Source organism: Lemur catta, chromosome 5, assembly GCF_020740605.2.
Source record: "Lemur catta isolate mLemCat1 chromosome 5, mLemCat1.pri, whole genome shotgun sequence".
NCBI lineage: Eukaryota > Metazoa > Chordata > Mammalia > Primates > Lemuridae > Lemur > Lemur catta.
Window position 1 is genome coordinate 42,441,309 of NC_059132.1, and position 18,657 is coordinate 42,459,965.

Here is an 18,657-nt window from a genome sequence, read left to right on the forward strand (position 1 = left end):
AGACACACACAGGTATGCATGCACAGCATGATAACTTGACCATCTCTCATGTGACTCAAAACATTTAATTCCAGAAACCTTTACACTGACATGCTGCATAATGACAGTTCGGTAAATGACGGACTCCACGTATGATGGTGGTCTTGTGAAGGTATAATGAAGCTGAAAAATTCCTATCATCTAGTAACTTTGTAGCTGTCATAACATTGTTGTTATGACATTGTTACACATTACTCAACATGTTTGTGGTGATGCTACTGTAAACAAACCTACCGTACTGCCAGCTGTAGAAAAGTATAGCACGTAAAATTAGGTACAGTTCAGAATACCTGATAATAAGCAGCTATGTTACTGGTTTATATATTTACTATACTATGCTTTTTATCATTATTTTACTTATTAAAAAAAGTTAACTGTAAAACAGCCTCAGGCAGGTTCCTTCATGAGGTATTCTAGAAGGCCTTATCATCACAGGAGGTGACAGCCCCATGCGTGTCATTGCCCCTGAAGACCTTCCAGTGGGACAAGATGTGGAGGTGGAAGACAGTGATATTGATGGTCCTGACCCTGTGTGGGCCTAGGCTAATGTGTGCGCTTATGTCTTAGTTTTTAACAAAAAAGTTTTAAAAAGCTTATATAAAAAGGATATAAACAAAGAAAATATTTTTGTATAGTTCTAAAATGTGTTTTAAGCTGTTATTACAAAAGAGCCAAAAAGTCAAAAAAAAAATTAGAGGGTTTATAAAGTAAAAAAGTTACAGTAAGCCAAGGTTAATTTATAATTAAAGGAAGAAAATATTTCTGAAATAAATTTAGCGTAGTCTAAGTGTGCAGCGTTTATAAAGCCTACAGCCATGTACGGCAACGTCCCAGGCCTTCACATTCCCCTACCGCTCGCTCACTGACTGATCCAGAGTAACTTCCAGTCCCTCGAGCTCCATTTGTGGTAAGCACCCTAATCAGGTGTACCATTTTTTAGCTTTTATACCATATCTTTACTGTACCTATTCTATGCTTAGATACACAAATACTTAGCATTGTGTCACAGTTGCCTACAGTATTCAGTGCAGTAACATGCTGTACAGGTGTGTAGCCCAGAAGCAACAGGCTACACCACACAGCCCACGTGTGCTATACACTGTGCCATCTAGGTTTGTGTATGTACCCGCTATGATGTTCACCCTACAACAAAATTGCCTAACAATGCATTTCTCAGAATGCATTTCCATCATTCAGCAGCACATGACTGTATTTTAAATAGGTCATCGTCCTCTGCCATCCTTGGAAGCATTTTGCATCACAGATGCTTTCCTGAGACAGAGTGCAGTTAAAAATCTCTGTGTCATGTTTCAGCTGCCCAGAAGTGAGTACTTGGAGAGAGAGGCAGATAATGTAAGTTAAAATGCCTATGTTTTCATGGAGAGGTGGAAGGGCGGCTATTGATTTAAGTGACCTCAAAATCACAATCTTTTCCTCAGTAAAGACTGCTGAGAATTCACTGGTAATATGTTCCATCACCAGCCAAAAAAAAAAAAGATAAAAAATGCCTGGGTTCCAATTCTAACGGTGGGGATGTTGCTGGTTTAGAGTCCCAAGAGTCACAATCTATGGTCTACCATGGTATACTCCAAGATCTTAAATGGAAAGAATTTATCAGTGCTTTGGATTGGTCAGGCTAAGGCTCTAAAATCAGTTTTCCAAATGATACATAAACTAAAAGAGAACAACTTATTTGACGTAATTCTGATCAAAGGAAATTCAAACCCAAAGTGTAATTTTCAAAACAGCCATAGCCCTACAGTTACTAGTGTTTTGGTTATGTTTCGATCATGAGAGGTGAAGCATTCGTTGTATACTGAGGATTACAAGAGAAGCTGCAGCAATCAATTACGAACATAAAATATCCCAACTCTACTCTTGAAAAATAAACATCTGACAGATGCTGATCATAAATATTTCTTACCAACACACAATGGAAAAGCTCCTAACAGTCTTTTAACTACTTATTAGAATTAAATCTCGTGTCTGGAACTGTAGAATGGTGTGATCAGAGTAAGCCTGAGAGAGCTTCTTAGAGAATACAGTCTTGGATAATTTTCAGACTTCAATCTTGCAAACTGGTTTCTCAACTTGAGCCCATGGCTTCAGACACCTCCAGATATGTTATGTAAAACTTTGTCTATATGTATATTTGTACCTATTTCTGGGGAAAGAGTGAAGAGTTTTTATCAGATATAAGGCATTGTATTAAAAAATTGCCCATATATTAATATTTTAAGACCATATGCATAATATTATTTGTTCCAGTAATTTTAATGATATGAATTTTTCCTAAGAAAAAAATCAAGGCTTTTTATGAAGATATTTATAGCAATACTGTCTGTAACAGGAAAAAACCAATAGAAACCAAGTAAATATTCAACAATTGGGGGACAAAATAAACAAATCATGGTAACCTATAAAATGAAATACTGGAAGCCATTAAAAAATGAGTCAAAAGAGAATTGAGTCACATGAGAAAAGTTTGCCATATATTAGGTAAAAAGAAGTTATAAACCCAGTGTGCAGGTTATGATTCCAAAGAAACTAGAAAGGAGAGGCTAGGTCTCCACTTTTATTCATGTTGATGGTACAAGCAGGTTGAGTGATTGTCACAGGAAGCTCAGGGAAGCAATCTGAAGTCCTTCTGATGCCAGATTGACTCCCCACCTGAGTGGAAGTAATGGCGGCATGTGCCATTCTGGGAAGCAGATAACTCAAAGATAGAACCTCAGAACGGCTTGTGAGGGAGTATTTTCACTGAGACTTAGGCTGACATCATGAGTCTGTTACAAACTGGGAATGAAACTGAGATAGATTAGTGAGCAATTCACTTGACCACAGTTTAGGATTTATTCTCATTAAAAGTGGGCCCCACTGAGCTATGTAGAAGGCAACTAGGTGATAAGAGAATTAGAAAAATTGCCATTTTGCAACCACTAATGTAATAACTGATTCACGCCAGGTACATTAATGGGTCTGAAAACCACTGGGTAAAAGGCTGTTGGGGGTGAGATTATTTACTAATTACAAAGAGAAACAGGATGTTTACAATGGAAATATCTGATCGATTCCACTCTAACAAATGACCAAACTTAGCACGAACCAATTAAGGCACCACTGACATTACAGGCCTCCTGATGTGACGCGATGGGAAGAACACCACATTATCTAGGCAGTTTTCCTGCCAAAAGTGTTTATTCTGAGCGCAATCACAGAGAAACAGTCTGCCAAATTCACACTGGGAACATGCTAGACTAAATACAGCAATGTCATAAAAGTTACAAAGAAAAGTGCAAGGGAACTTATCTACGTTAAAGGACAGTAAAGAGATAAGACTACAATATGCAATGATTGGTCCTTGCATGGATTCCGGATGAGAAGAAAATGAATTATAAAAGACATTACAGGACAGCTGGGGAAATGTGAAATGGACTGTGTATGAGAAAAGGCAAGGGGCTTATAATCTATCTCTTCACCAATATAAAGTCTGCTTTTCCTTTGCTAAGCATCCTGTAGCGTGCTCCCACAGTACTTTGTGCATGACATTTGAAGTGCTGTCCCTTCTGCCTGAAGATGGCCTGGGGTGGGGCGTGGTGGTGGAGGGCTCCAGTGTGGGTGGAGAACCGCTGGGGCAAGGAAGGAGGCCGGAGCACAGTGTTGGGCACTGCCATACAATAGGATCCGGGAAGTGCAGACTGTGGGAGCTTCCTTCTCATCTCCCTAAATGTGCTCTGAAAAAGCACCACCCCCTTACTACCCCGACAAAGAGTGACATGTAGTAAATATCTATTAGAAAAAAGTTAATTTGTTTAACAAAACAAATTCTGAGGTCCTGATCCCAATTATAACGTTGGGACTTTTGAGTCTCACGCTTCACTTGTTAGAGTAGGACAGAATGCTTGTGACGGGGCACGTTACCAACAACAGGGGAAAGCATTTCTTTGGGACTGGCACTGTCGTCCTCTGCTATGATGAGATTTACTTTTCTGAATTTGTGCATGCTTAAAAGGCATCAAATCCACAATAGACTGTGCATTCCATTGTATTCAAAGTGCGTCTGGGCATAATTGCTTATTCCTGTTTTGTGGCTCGGTAGACACGTAATAAGTATGGAGTCCTATAAGAGAACGCCCCAAAATGCAAGATTCCAGGAACAAGAAGATGAAAGGGCTAGCATGACAAAAAAAAAAAAAAAAAACCTTTGGAGTTATTGTACTTTCTCCTCCCATGAGTGAAGAGATAGCAATAATAAGCTCTATTTTCAGCCCTTCTATGTATCATATGTGATAATTTTTAGAAAATGCCTTGGTAGCTTTATAAAGAGCAGTACTTCTGAAGACCAATTCAAGTTATAGCTTATTAATCCCTCTTGTAATAGAAAAGCAGGTTCTTTGATTCTAAAGCATCTAATCTTTAGCAAGAGAATAGCAAAGGATGGCCAGAAAGAAATTTTGTACTCTTAGCAGAGAGATTCTGTGTGTAGCATTTCTGTTCCTCCTGTTTTGCTCTTTGAAAAATAGGGAGCAGGGAATCTCGGAGAAGTCAGAGAGCAAGTAGACTTTCCTAGCTAATCAGAAGTGCTGAAAGGGCAAACTAAAGTTGTCCTCTAATTAACCAATAATTTAAGGTACCAAGAAACCATGCTGATGGCTGATATAGTCAGAAGCAGCCAGAGACCCCAAAAACCTCCCCAGGCTGAAACTCTGAGAGTTGATCTGTAAAGGCCCTTGCAAAGTTGGACACAGACAGGAATGAAGGCGACTTATATGGGAGTCTACTGTGTATATGATTTGGTTAGGAGTTAAGAGAAACTGAAAAAAGGCACATACAGCACGTAGGTACTAAAAATTTGCCACATTTTCATAAAACAGATGGTTAAAATTACCGGTTCATGGTTACTTTCAGCTGCTTTAACAGAAACATAAGATCATTAAAAAAGCATGTTACATAGGTCATGTCTGACCCCAATAGGTTTAGATCCTATATTAGAGCTCTCCAGAGAAACAGATCAACAAGATGTGTATGTGAGTGCATACTTACACGTGTGTGTGTGTGTATGTATATGTGTGTATACCTATATATATCTATATACATAACACACACACATATATGTATGGAGAGAGGGAGGGGGAGAGAAAGAGAGAGAAAGAGGGGGGGGGGGAGAGAGAGAGAGAGAGAGAAAAACAGGAGAAACATGGAGACTATCTCCCAAATTGAAATTTGCCTCTGATTAAGAACAAACTTCATACTTCCAATTTGGGGATTTGAAAAGATATGTTACCTCCTTTTATAAACCGAAAGCTCCTAAGACTTGGCCTGTTGTGGGTTCCTAATAAATCTTGTTGAAGGATAGGGTGAGAGCATGTGAGCAGGTGGTGGCAACAGTAAGAAAAAGAAGCCACCATTCCTCCTCTAACAGCGCAGGAGGCTGGGCTGCATCTGCCTTGGCCCACGCTGACCGGTACTCCCTGAATGCCAGCTTTACAGTCCCCAATTCGGTAATGACGAGGTGCAAACAGACCTGGATATAAACTCTGGAATGCTTAATTCCCTCTTCTCCAAGGTGGGAGTAAGACCTACCTTATGGGCTCCTAGAAGGGTTAAATGCAATAAAATTGTTAAGTCCTATAGAAACAAATATTTCATCATATTTTAAGCTCTCCTGTAGAAGTGAAAGCACATCTTATTTTTCCACTAATGTGGAAAAAATATTATCTTGACAGTTGCAAATTATCCATAAATGGTCAAATCAGAAATTTGGAAAACAGAAACACTGTTTCATTACTGCAATAGCATCTGGCTTTACGAAGCTCAGGTATTTTGGTAAAACTCAGAGTGGTAGACTTTAAACTTTTTAAATTGTTTACCTCATTAGCAAAAAATTGTTACATGGACAGCCTTAATGTACATATATTTATTTGTGAATTACCCACATGTGATCCTGTGCCACTAAATTATGTTTATTAATATATATATAAAAATATAAACTTCAAAAGATGGGATAAAATTTAAAAGCAGAAGTCCTACATTTCATTCTTGCAGCTCACAGGATTACCCTACATAATCCTGAAATTTATTCACCTCACCTTGGAGACGTGGGGGAGGCGCCAGGCAGTTTTAAAGTAAAGCAATGTTCATATTGATGCTGTCATCATTGGTTGCATTTAATTAACCTTCCCTTGCAGGGGGATGTTAGTGACATTATAAAACCCCACAGTCTTAAGCCCCTCTCACAAGGACCTCAGTGTCTGTTTGGATATCTTCAATGACATCAGGGAAAGGGTGGGGGGCAGGTCACAAGCTCAGAAATGGCTTGTCCTGGTGCTGAAGAGCTGTTCTCTTGATGTGCACAATAATTTTTTTCCCCCTAATATAGACTTTAAGCTGTAGGAGGGCAGGAGCAGGAAGTAGATCTACCTTTTCTTTTTTTAAAAAATTGAGATGGAGTCTGTCTATATTGCCCAGGCTGGTCTCCAACTCCTAGGCTCAGATGATCCTCCTGTCTCAGCCTCTCAAGTAGCTAGGACTAAAGGCACATGCCACCGCTCACAGTGAGATCTGTCATATTTATCACTATATCCCCAGTGTCTAGAACAGTGTCTAAGACATAAAGATTTGCAGAATTACTATATAAATGTTGACTGATTTCTTAGAAAAAACTTCACACCTAGTTAAAGTCTGGCTTTACAGCACAATCACAGCAAAGCCTTATATTGCACTTACTATGTGCCAAGCACCAGCACAAGCACTTTTCATGTATTAATTCACTGAATCCTTGCAATGACCCTGTAAGTTAGCCGCTGCCACACTCCCATCTCAGAGCTGAGGACACTGGGACAGAGAGTGGGAAACTGACTCACCCAAGGAGAGTGGCTGGTGGATGGCTGAGCTGGGACCTGCCAAAGCAGTGTGACTCGTAACCCACAACCCTGTGTCCGTCACCCTCCTTCGTGTGGCAATCTTTCAGGTGCAGGAAGGCAGGTACTGGAGCCTTCACGTTCATCCCTTTTCCAAGCCAAACACTCTAGAACCTCCATCTGCTTAACAGATGAGGGATTCGAGCCTCTGACACACCTGCCTCCCTTCTCCTTTGGGTTTTGTTAAGTTTGTCCCTAAAAGGTCGAGTCCACCCATGGACTGAGACAGCCCTGGGTTTGAGTCCCACCTCTGCAAAACCACCGTTTGACTCTGGGCAAGTAACTGCAGCTCACAGAGCCTCCTCACAAAGATTCTTCTTCTGAAAAACAAGCTGGTACCAGAGCCTTCCTCTGAAGTGTGCTCACTGCCCTGTCCAAATCTGTTCCTCAGGAGACGCCCAGGCACAGCACTGCACAGCACTCTCAGGGGAGACGTTTGCATTAATCTGAGTTCGGTGACGCCGAACTTTATGGGAACAAATTGTACTGGCTTGGGAAATAGCTTTCTTATATTTCCAGTGGAATGATTTGGTTCTTTAACTTAATTGTATATGGTGACAATGACTCAATTCTCTGTCTCTTACTGCACAGTTCCTCCTTTCTCATAGGAAAAAGTCCTCATAAAAACAATTTATAATACATCAAAATATTGACAGGAATCTTAAACTCTAATGTCTAAAGTTATCTGTGGGCATGATTTATTACAGAAGATCCACTGTTATAACTTGGCAATTAGGAAATATTGATAAATGCAAACACATTATTGATGTCAATTAAAACAGCACAAGATTGATGAGTCTCCCAAAGTGCTTTGACACAAGCAGTTAGGGAGTAATGCCCATCGATACACATCTAACCACTACCAATGCAGACAGAAATTAGGCTGCTAGGAAACAAAGGGTGCTTTCACATTAAAAGTGAGATTCTTTAAACAGATGAGCATCTAGTCAACAGGCACATGTAACAGAACCTCAAGCTAAGTCCTTCAGAAAAAACAAAGAATGCTTATTGGTGATTCATGATAAGGTCGGCAAGGAAAGTAAGTATTCAAAAGGATTCAAAGAATAAGACACACCGGGTCAGCTAAAGCAGAGCCAAGTGCCTGGGTTGGCTGTACCTGATTATGTAAGTAAGTGCAGAGCATGTGCCACGCCAGAACCTCAAGAAAAGGGGCAGTACCTTAGAATATATTTCATTACTCGCAGGCACCTTACATTTTGGAGGACTCGAACAAGGTTTTGGATTTCTTTTAAATGGATAATATGATCAAAGATCTATTCCCTATGTATAGGTAAGAGGAGGATTCGAGCCTGGGTCAATGAGAAAATTGAGGTATTGGGAAATGGGGAAGAAAAGGTAGTTTAAGGGGAAGGGAAGATAACTAATTCAGTTTTGGCTGTCATGGCTTTCAAGTGCTGGTAAAACACGCAAATGCAAATCTCTACTGAACCAGCATCTGGCATGAAAAGAGAAGACCAAAGATGAAGTTTCATAGAGAGGTATGGTAAATGACATCAGGTTTGTCAAGAAGAATCAGGATAACAAAAGTCTGATGGGCTTAGTCATAAGGAGGTCTATTATGCTTTTGAGACAGCAGTTGCATTTGTGTAGAGAAGCAGCTAGATTTAAAAAATAATCAACCTACTGTGTGAAAGAACTCTGTGAGGCACTTTGGAAGACAAGGTACATTACCATGCAGCAAGGTCATTCTCTTCCATCAAAGCTCAGGGAGGGCTACATGGAACAATGAGAGACAGGATTTTTATCCAGTGCTCTAGATTGTCTGAATTAAACCCTGGCTACCCAAATAACATTGCCAAGTCATATCCATCTCTTATATGCACCATAAAGCCAGCAAAGAGTTAAACTGGCTTTCAATCCACAGAGACTGGAGTTTAGATACAGAGAAGGACTGGCCTAAGGTTCATGGCCCCCACTCCTCCCCAAGTCTTAACTTTTCTCAAGGGCAACTAGGTCAAAGTTAGCCTTCTAATCTAAATCTGGTTGTTTTTATGTATAAGCGGCATATTTTATACTACTGTATACCCACTACGATGGCAATAATCAAAAGGAGGACAGATAATAACAAGCATTTACAAGAATGTGGCAAAATTTGAACCTTTATATGCTGCTGGTGGTAATGTACAACAATGCAGGCATTTTGGAAAACTGTCCGCCAGTTCCTCAAAAAGTTAAAACACAGAGTCACCATATGACCCAGCAATTCCACTTCTAGGAATATACCCAAGAGAAATAAAAACATATGGCCACACAAAAACTTACACATGAATGTTCATAGCAGCATCATTCATGAGAGCAAAAAAGTAGAAACAATTCAGATGTTCATCCACTGAAGAATGGATAAGTAAAATATATCAATACAATAGAATATTTTTCGGCATTGAAAAGGAATGAAGTACTGACAAATGCTACAACATGGCTGAACCTTGCAAACATTATGCTAAGTGAGAGAAGCCAGTCACGAATATAAATTTCACTTACATGAAATGTCCAGAATAGGCAAATCCATGGAGACACAAAGACTGATGGCTGGCTCAAGGTAGGGGAGAGTGGGCTGGGGGAAATGGAGAGTCACTGTTATGGGTATGGGGTTTCTTTCTGGGGTGATGAAAATTTTCTAAAATTGATTGTGGTGATGAATGCACAACTTTGAATATACTATAAATCACTGATTTGTAAACTTTAAATGGGTGAATTTTCTGGTATGTGAATTTCAATAAAGCTGTTATTTAAAAAAAAAAATGGCAAGATGAGCAATATGTGCTCTTGTGAAATCTACACAGTATTGTAGGAAGAATAGTCACTCCCAGACTGAAATTGTCACAGAGATTTTCATCAATGGGCTGGACTTTGAGGAGCCTAGGATTTGAGAAAAATCAGACTAGAAAATTTCCAGGCAACTGCCTGAAAAATTTGGTGCAGTGGTCCGGCCAACCCACCTCACTTTAAGCCCTGACATCTAGTTCCTAGAATGTTAGGACATCAGGCCCAGTGCATTTTCACTTATCACTGGGCTGGCTCCCAAAAGTTGTTGCCCTGTAATGTTTCCACAAGTTTCCTTGCTGCTCCCAAGGCGATCTGAGAGTTGGTATCGAGAACAGTTGTGTAGCTGTGCTGAAGGTACTTTCAAAACAGACTAACGTATAGAGCGTACTCATAACAATAGTCTTGAAGGGCTGAACAAATTTGCAAGTCTTCCTTAGTGTATAACTATATTAATCTTTTCTTCCCACATATTCCCCTGAAAGGAGAGAAGATGTGTGACTCCTTAATAATTTCACCTGCACGTGGAATCTTGCTTGGGAAAATGCTTGCTATGAATATATAGGACACTGCAGATACTCTTACTGCTAGGATTTATGTGACAAGCCTATTCCGAGAAGTGCACGATAGATGAGCTACAATTTGTATGGGTAGCAAGCCCTCAGCTGCATTAAAAAAATGCCTCCAATAGAACGTTAAATAACTTCTCCCTCAGATAAGGACTCCATTCTTGAGGACATGTCTTTGCTATTCTTTTGACACTAAGCTTTGTTATTCTACTTGGTTAAGAATATTGTCTTGCAATATTAGCTGGAACCCCAAAAAGTGTCCTCAGGAGCATGAACTCCTACTGGGTGGAAGCACATGAAATTTTCAGTTGTATTAAGAGTTTCATTGTTTAATTTATAAGAGAACTAAATAGCGTGTGAAACTGTAAAAGTATAAAAGAATAAAAACAATCCCCCAGAACAAAAGTTTAATTTAGAGAGATCCAGAGATCAGGGGCAGTCATCACAAAAACTAGAGACCCCTTGCCCAGAGACAGTCTTCTGGAGAAATGCACTTTGCGCAGGGCTGGCAGGTTGACTGCACCTGCTCAGGGTCCATTAGCCCAGTGGAAGCTACTGACTCTCAGCTGTGACTGCACACTGTAATCACCTCAGGAGCTTTGGAAATACTGATACTTGAGTCCCATCCCCAGAGATTCAAATTCAAGGGACCTGGAGTGGCCTGGTCGTCTGGATTTGTAAAAGCATCCCAGGTGGTTCTAATGTAGAGTGTCAAGGTTGAAAAACACTAGCAGAAGGTGAAAAGTCCTGCCTTTGAAGATCCCATTAAAGGACAGACAGCCTTTGTTTCACCCAGTAATACAGAATAAAACAAACACTTGAACTAAATTCCAAGTGTACTGTAACATATAGAAATAAAACATTTTAAAGTTAAGATTAACTTTTCTTTTCTTGGGGGAAATGAATCATGGTTGTTTTGAGATTGATTATGGTTTTTCTTTCTAAATGTTACAAAGTGCTTACGTAATGGAAAACTCCACTTCTATAGGATTTAAGGTACCTGAGGAGAGTAAATGAGCATGACATGGTATTTGATATGGAATGCACTAGTCTTCGCCTAGTTTCCCTTTGCCATCAAGGATGGGGGACAAGCAGTCAGGCAAACCCTGGTGATGCGTGCCTAAAGTGCAAGAGAACGGCAGGCATGCATGCTCTTCCCTGTCTAGCCCAAAATGTTAGATCCCTGACAGTGGCCTAGAAACTTACCAATGCTTCAAATCACCATCAATCGGGGGGCGAGCGGCTTCACTTGCTCATGCCACAAACTCTCTTCCTTTTCCTTGAGTGAGTCATTTCACTGGTCAGACTTAATCCCTTCTGCTCAGCTCTGGGGCTGGCCTGTTGGCTCACCTCCTTTGCTAATCTGTTTGCTGCTCCAGAGGGAAAACTCTCTTTCCAATCCTGTCGGCAGTGACCTTCCTAGGGCTTGGAGTGGCTGCACCTACTTTCTCTCCGTGTGCTCCTTCTCCAGGGACACACTCTTCGACTTTGAGCAAGTCATTGGCTCTCAGTTGAAAGGGGTTAGCTGAGGCTACAAAAGTATATCTAACTCAAATTTTTATAAAATTCATTCTATTAAAATGCAACTAAAGGATCCTACTGGGAGGCAACACGGTATGGTGATGGATACTTCAGCTCAAATCCTGGCTTTGGCCTTTACTGGCTGTGGAGTCTCAAGCTCTGTATCTTCTCTGAGTCTGTTTATTTATTAACCTCTCTGAGCCTCAGTTCCCTCAATTGCAAAATGAGGAGGCCCTGCAGGGACACTGTAGATGAAATGATCCATGCCTGCAGCACCGACATATAGCAGGAGATCAGTGAAAAATGAACCCCTTCAGCCTCCATCATCAGTAAATAACCATAACCAGAATTTGTTTTTGGATGTGTTCAATTAACCTTTAACTACATTTTCTTGGTAAATCTGAATTTTTATAATAAATTTATGTAAACAAAGCACCCTGGCAAGAACATTGCTGCATGTGATCTTCCTGTATTTTCAGGCATGTCTGAAGTCACATGAATAGAGTTCTCCCATAGGTAACGGTGCGTGAATTACATTGTGTTAAGGACCTGTGTGTTTACAACGCCTGTGTTCCACGGAGCTTCAGAGCCGCGAACTGAGAGGCCGAGGGAGCCTGCCTCATTACGCAGAACGCGGTTCTGGAATTGCCTCTGATGCTCCACCAACCGTGTGCAGCCTGATTTCCCAACTTCCAACCTCCCCACCTACAAATAGGGGGAAGCCCAACTTTCTATGCCATCCCAAGAGGCTGCTGAAGGATGATGTGGGCACTGGAAGGACCGTGAGGTCTAACTCAGCAAAATGCCTTTTGTTCCAATCTTTGGCCAAGAATTACTTGCTCCCACAGGCCTTTCCAAAGTGGTTTTTGGGCCAGCCCACCTTCCTTCTTTCTCCCCCAATTCTCCCAAGAAAATGTGAATAGACTGCTGTAAGTTTGTACATTTGTCAGGGCTGCCAATGGCCTCCAAAGAGAGACTCTGTATAATTAGTTATGGTTCTATAATATTATTCCATGATATAGATAAAATTTTGTTAGCTTAGACATTTTGTTTTTCTCATAAAGGTTATTCCTTAAAAATGGGGAATGACACGGAGCTACTATAAAGAAATTCAAGTATGTATGGTTCAGTCCTTTAAAGTTATGGCATATAATTTATCTGGCAGTACTTTTTCCTTTTTTTGAGACAGAGACTCTGGGCTCTAGTGCAGTGGTGTCATCATAGCTCACTATAACCTCAAAACCCTGGCCTTGCACAATCCTCCTGCCTCAGGCTCCAGAGTAGCCGGAACTACAGGCATGCGCCACCACCTGGCTAATTTTTTCTATTTTTGGTAGAGACTGGATCTTGCTCTTGCTCAGGCTGATCTTGGATATCTGAGCTCAAGTGATCCTCCTGCCTCAGCTTCCCACAGTGCCATGATTATAGGCATGAGCCACCGTGCCTGGCCAATTCTCTAAGCACTATCAGTGTGTAGGGCACTGTGGTAAGTATGGGACAGAGAGGAAACTGCCAGTCCCCAAGGAACCAAAGACATACAACCCTAATAAACCAAGAAGTCACACAAACAACTTTTCATTACTTGTCTGTCTACACAGGCATGTGTTTGAACATGTACACATGAAGTCTGTTCTTCACTTGTCATTAGAAAACAAATTCCTCAAATACAGATGATCGAATTCCCCCTCTCCCCCATACTTTGGTAACTCATTCCAGGGGACACTCCATGATGCTTAGGAAAACAGACTGTCTGAGATGAGTATTACAGAAATCTAAGGAAAATTTCATCCAAGTTCTGATATGATGTACCTGGTTGATCAGGCACCATTCTATGTCTATGAGTATGAAGGAAAAGACAACTGTGGGATCAGGCCTTTCTACCTGTATACAGTAGTCTGCTCTCTGGACTAGCTGCTTACTAGGGCTATTAACAGCTCCTACTCCTGCCCCTCCATCTTCTGAATTTGAGAACGCCTTTATTCAAATTAAGGTACCCTCAGTTTTCACTTCCAAACACCAGCCAGCCCTACAGGCTCTTATTATGCTCCTGCAGACTTTCTTTCACTTCATTGCCTAGCAGTCTGCAGTGTGATAGGAACGTTTAAAATATGGAAGATTTTGTGGACTGAAATATCCCCTTGGCCCTCCTGATTCTATTCGGTGATATACTTTTATCAGCATGTGATAAATATTTCATACTGACACTGTCACTTGGAATTTAGTCTTCATAGCTCTGCGTAAAGCAATGAAAAGCATTTGGAAAGTCAGACTTATATCACAACAAGAACCATATGCTGAGAGCCTGCAGATGAGCAGGGCCTCTGGTGTCAGCCCGGGCGCGGCTAGAGAGCAGAATCGCATGAAAGAGGAGGCGACAGCTGCTCCCTTCCTGCACACTTAGAGGTCTGAAACCAAACTGGGAATGTCTCCACTGGGATTTGTTTTAGCACTTGAGTTTTTAAAAGCAGCATGGAAAAAACAATTTGAAGCATGGATGAAGCTGCAACTGTGTCTCATTTATTGAACATTTACTGTGGGCCAAGTGCTATGCTGTGTGCTGTACAGACACGCTGTCATTCAGTTTCCTTCACACCCCTCTGAAGTGCAGACGATTATTCCTCTTTTACAGAACAGGAAAATGAGTCCCACAGAAAGTCATGCGCCGAAATTCATAAACCTAGGGAGTGACAACCAAGACCTGAAACCACTCCTTTGTGACTCCCTGGTTCGGGCCCCTCATGCCTGTCAGTGGGTCATGCGAGAAAACACAGAGAATGAGTTTGCTGGCCTCGTTTCAGCCTGCTGGAATTCACCTCATCAGATCATCTGTTCTTTTCAGCTTACACTGAGCATGTATGTGTAGGGAATACTCTGATTACCAGAAGACATCCACAGCTTCCTTTCTGGAAAGGGTGGTGGCAACTTCCTCAATCAAAGGAGGCGTTTTAGTTTGTTAGTTAAGGGTGGTAACACTACTCACTGGTCAGCAGTTTTGCTATTTTCAGAGGGTTCTAGTACACATTATCTTACTTTGTATTCACAAAAATACTAAGTGGTGCAAACGAGAGGTGCTTTTACACCACTTGTACACATCAGAAGACTTCTGGTCAGAAGGGCTGAGCGCGCTGCTGACACAGCAAGTCGGAGCCTGGGCTGGAACCACTGCTTCCGTGTTTCTATGGAACGCTCCCTTTCCTGCGCTTTCCTACCAAGCCAGCTTGCCTCTATTAAGCATTAATGCAGTGCTTACTACATCTACAAGGCGCCCAATCACCATGGTGGATAAGAAAACAACCCTGTCTCTCCGGAAGCTCACAGGCTAAGGGCAAGGATGACTTATTAAAATGCCACTCCAAAATAAGGGACAGGCTGAATGTGGTCATGAAACAGAAAGGAGCATTTTCCTAATGGTTCTCCGAACTGCCTGCTTAAGAAAAACGTGTGGTCAGTGTCTTGGTTAAAAAAAAAAAAAAAAAAAGAGCTGAGTTTCAAAAAATATTTCCAGTGAGAAACATACTTTAACATTATGAAAAACACAGACAGCTACATAGACAGCTGTGAACTTTAAGTGATAGCTGAGTTATTTAAAAAAAAACAAAACAAAACAAAACACCACTAAGTTTGGCTCTCTAAGACAGAATCTGGTTCAAAGCAAGAGGAAAATTTATTTTTGCCATTTCTGCCAGTCCCCCCTTCCCCACCCCACTCCTTCTCAGAAGCTGATGAGTCCCAGGGAAGGAAACCTCATTAGTAAATGAGGCATCTACAGCCTATCCCCTGTAGGACAGGGCAGCTTCTGTGTCCCAGTTCACAGCCCTGCCCCCGCAAAGGCACCAAAATCCACGTCACATTCGTGCCATTTCTGGGTGTCAAAAGCTTTCACGAAGTGTAGCCAAAGGCTTTTCTCAAACAGGCCCTGCTGTTGAGGCTATCTGTGGAGAACTCACGTTACATAACTCAGCATTACGTCACCCACTTACTCCCCCACGCTCAGCAACACACACGAGCTGTGAGATGCCAGCAGTCAAGTTTTCTTTTTAAAGGCAATTCAGTCAATAGAGGGGGTCAGTAACACAGCTCACCCTTGGTCAAAATCCAACATTCACAGGGATGTTTCTGGCACTTAACAATCATTATCATTTATTTTCAGAATCAGAAAATGTCAGGTATGAAAGGGATCTTAGAGATCCCTCTACCCACAGGAGGAGGCTGGCGTATGAGGGCTGGCTGCCAGCCAGCGGGAGGCGAGAGCAGAACCAGGTCTCCTGGCTCATGGGGCCAGGTGATCAGGGAATATTTATCAGGCTCCTGTGCCGTGTCTATCAGAATAAACCCCAAGTTCAATTTCAACAAAGCAGTTAAACTTAGGTTATTAAATACAGCCAATTCATGAAATAATGCTTGCACTATAAGGATCTTGGAAACCAACGTGCTCCATTCTTTACTCTTTAGAGGTGAGGCCTAGAGAGTCGTGGACCTTCTGGTGATGCCATCACTAATCTGCGACAGACTTTGGAGGGGAATCCTTATGACTTCCCAGTTGGCACTGTTTTCACTTGATTGAGGAGGTGAGATGGGTGGGGAGAAGAAAGGCGCTTCTTTGGCTGTATGTAGTAGAAATGTTTGGGGAAAACAAAAATATTTAAAATACTGATTTTAGTTCTGCATTAGCGTTATTTAATAAAACTAAGATTATTATGGTAACACATCTTAAACAATTTTTAGAGCCTTTTGAGTATCCATAACTGACCAATACAGGAAGTGACAGCCTTAATTACCAGATTGGGAAGATGTAAAATTTCTCACACATCACTTGGCTCTGGTATTTCAAAAACACATCACGCTGGGCACAGTGGCTCATGCTTATAATCCCAGCACTTTGGGAGGCCAAGGCTGAAGGATCACTTGAGGTCAGGAGTTCAAGACCAGACTAGGCAACATAGTATGAGCCCATCTCTACAAAAAAGTTAAAAACATTAGCTGGGCATGGTGGTGCATGCCTGTATTCCAAGCTTCTTGGGAGGCTGAGGCAGGAGGATTGCTTGAGCCCAGGAGTTCAAGGCTGTGGTGAGCTATGATTGCACCTCTGCACTCTGGCCTGGGCGATGGTGCAAGACCCCATCTCTATAAGACCACAAAAACACACGTCAAGTACAAAACTAACATTAACTTAAGAATGGTATTCCTTTCCCTTTAGGAGAAAAACTGAATGAGGATAATGTTTTTGGAGAGATTAAATATCATGACCAAGGATGGAGAGCTATTAAATGAGTATTATTAGGATTTAAATGTAGGTGTTATCTTGCTCAAAACCTCTTCTCTTATCCACAACTCCTATTATACTTTAGGGGGGACAACAAGAAAAAAATCCCAACCAGTTTTTTAGACTGATAGATGTACAATTAGGAGAAATTTTCCCAACAGCACCAATGAAACTAGCCTTCATATATACAAAGGTGAAATCCATCTAATCTGAAAAGAAAATTCAACTGCAAATATCAAGTGCTCAGGAAATGAGTACATGTCCCCATACACACAGTGGGCACAGTGGGTCATTACCTCCCTGCAACCTCAGAGGATGCCGTACAGAAACACAAATTAACACAAACAAGGGGGAGCCCTTTTGACTGCCCTCCTTAAAAGATGTGGCATTGTTCCTTTGTCACCTTGTGCAAAGATCTTCTGCATAAGCATGACTGGAGTCAACTCTGATTACTTGAAAGGACAAGCCAAGCAGGGAGGCATCAAAAAGTTTCCACTTAAGGGCACTCCAGTGATAGCTTGTCAGGAAAAGCACAATTGGAGCTGCAACCTTCAGATCTGTGGGGAAATTCTGAGCAAACACTTCTTAAATAAGGTGGCTGAACTTTAACGTTTTCAGAGTGTGGTTTTTATATATTTTTTTCTTTTGAAGGCAGAGAGAGTGAAGAGAGAGTTTTTTGAGAAATGATAAAGAAGCCTGGCCTATAGGGATCAAACTATTCATGAGCCTACAGAAGGTAAGATATTATCTTCTAATAAGGGCTCTAATTGAACAATTAGAGAAAGAAAACACACATCTTGCTGCCTTCTTGCATCTTCTGTGTCTTGTTTGCCTTCTGTCAAGATAAGGCCACCCTCAGTATGATCCCTCTTCTGAGAACTGGCTAACAAGTGAGAATATATGTTGGTCCACCATTCTCCTAACTGTGTATCCTTGGAAGAATTAATTCTAGCATGCTAGATATGAATTTCTTCATCTAAAAGATGAGGATAATAGTGTCTTTTTCATAAGGCTGCTGTTCGGAGAAACTGAGACAGTGTATTTAAAGTGCACAGTACAGTGGCTGGTGCATATCAAGGGTTTGAGGCAGCAACACTGGACAACAAGCAAACATCATCATACCCCCACCACCCCCACCATCATGGTCAATAAAAATCAGTTCATTACAGATGTGGCAAATTAGGCAAATAAGCAACTTGCCCCAGGGCATGAGTTAAATTGCTATCTGAGCTGAGATTAGAACTTCTGTTTCTTGCCTATGAGACCAATGTGCTTTCTGTGCCAGAGTAGGTAATATCTGCTACGACTTCAAGGAATTCCAGAGTATGGTGATTAATGGGAGAAGGATGGATACCACAGTAAAAATTCCCAAATGAAATTCTTGCAAAAGTATTCTATAAACAGCATTACTACTGTCTTCTTTGGGAGCTTTTCTGCACATAGAAATATATTAAAGAACCTTTGTTGTATATGAAAGATGCAAGTGAGATAGACTTCTTTTAGAAAGAAAACAGAATCTTGCTTTATGTACATCAACCCTGGAGGAATCAAGCAAAATTAA

At 41.2% G+C, this 18,657-nt stretch overlaps 1 protein-coding gene across 2 annotated transcripts in view; it reads right to left on the reverse strand.

The window, feature by feature from the left end:
• Nucleotides 1-18,657, reverse strand: part of LYRM4 (LYR motif containing 4) — a 152,899-nt gene that overhangs the window by 82,453 nt on the left and 51,789 nt on the right. The window contains exon 3 of one of the 2 annotated variants that reach the window (XM_045551629.1): nt 16,261-16,437. The exons of the other annotated variant lie outside the window; for it this stretch is intronic. Within the exon in view, the coding sequence (XP_045407585.1) occupies nt 16,360-16,437 (78 nt within the window). The 3' untranslated portion in view covers nt 16,261-16,359. Of the gene's footprint in view, nt 1-16,260; nt 16,438-18,657 lie in introns of those variants that run through there. 2 annotated transcript variants of the gene reach the window in all.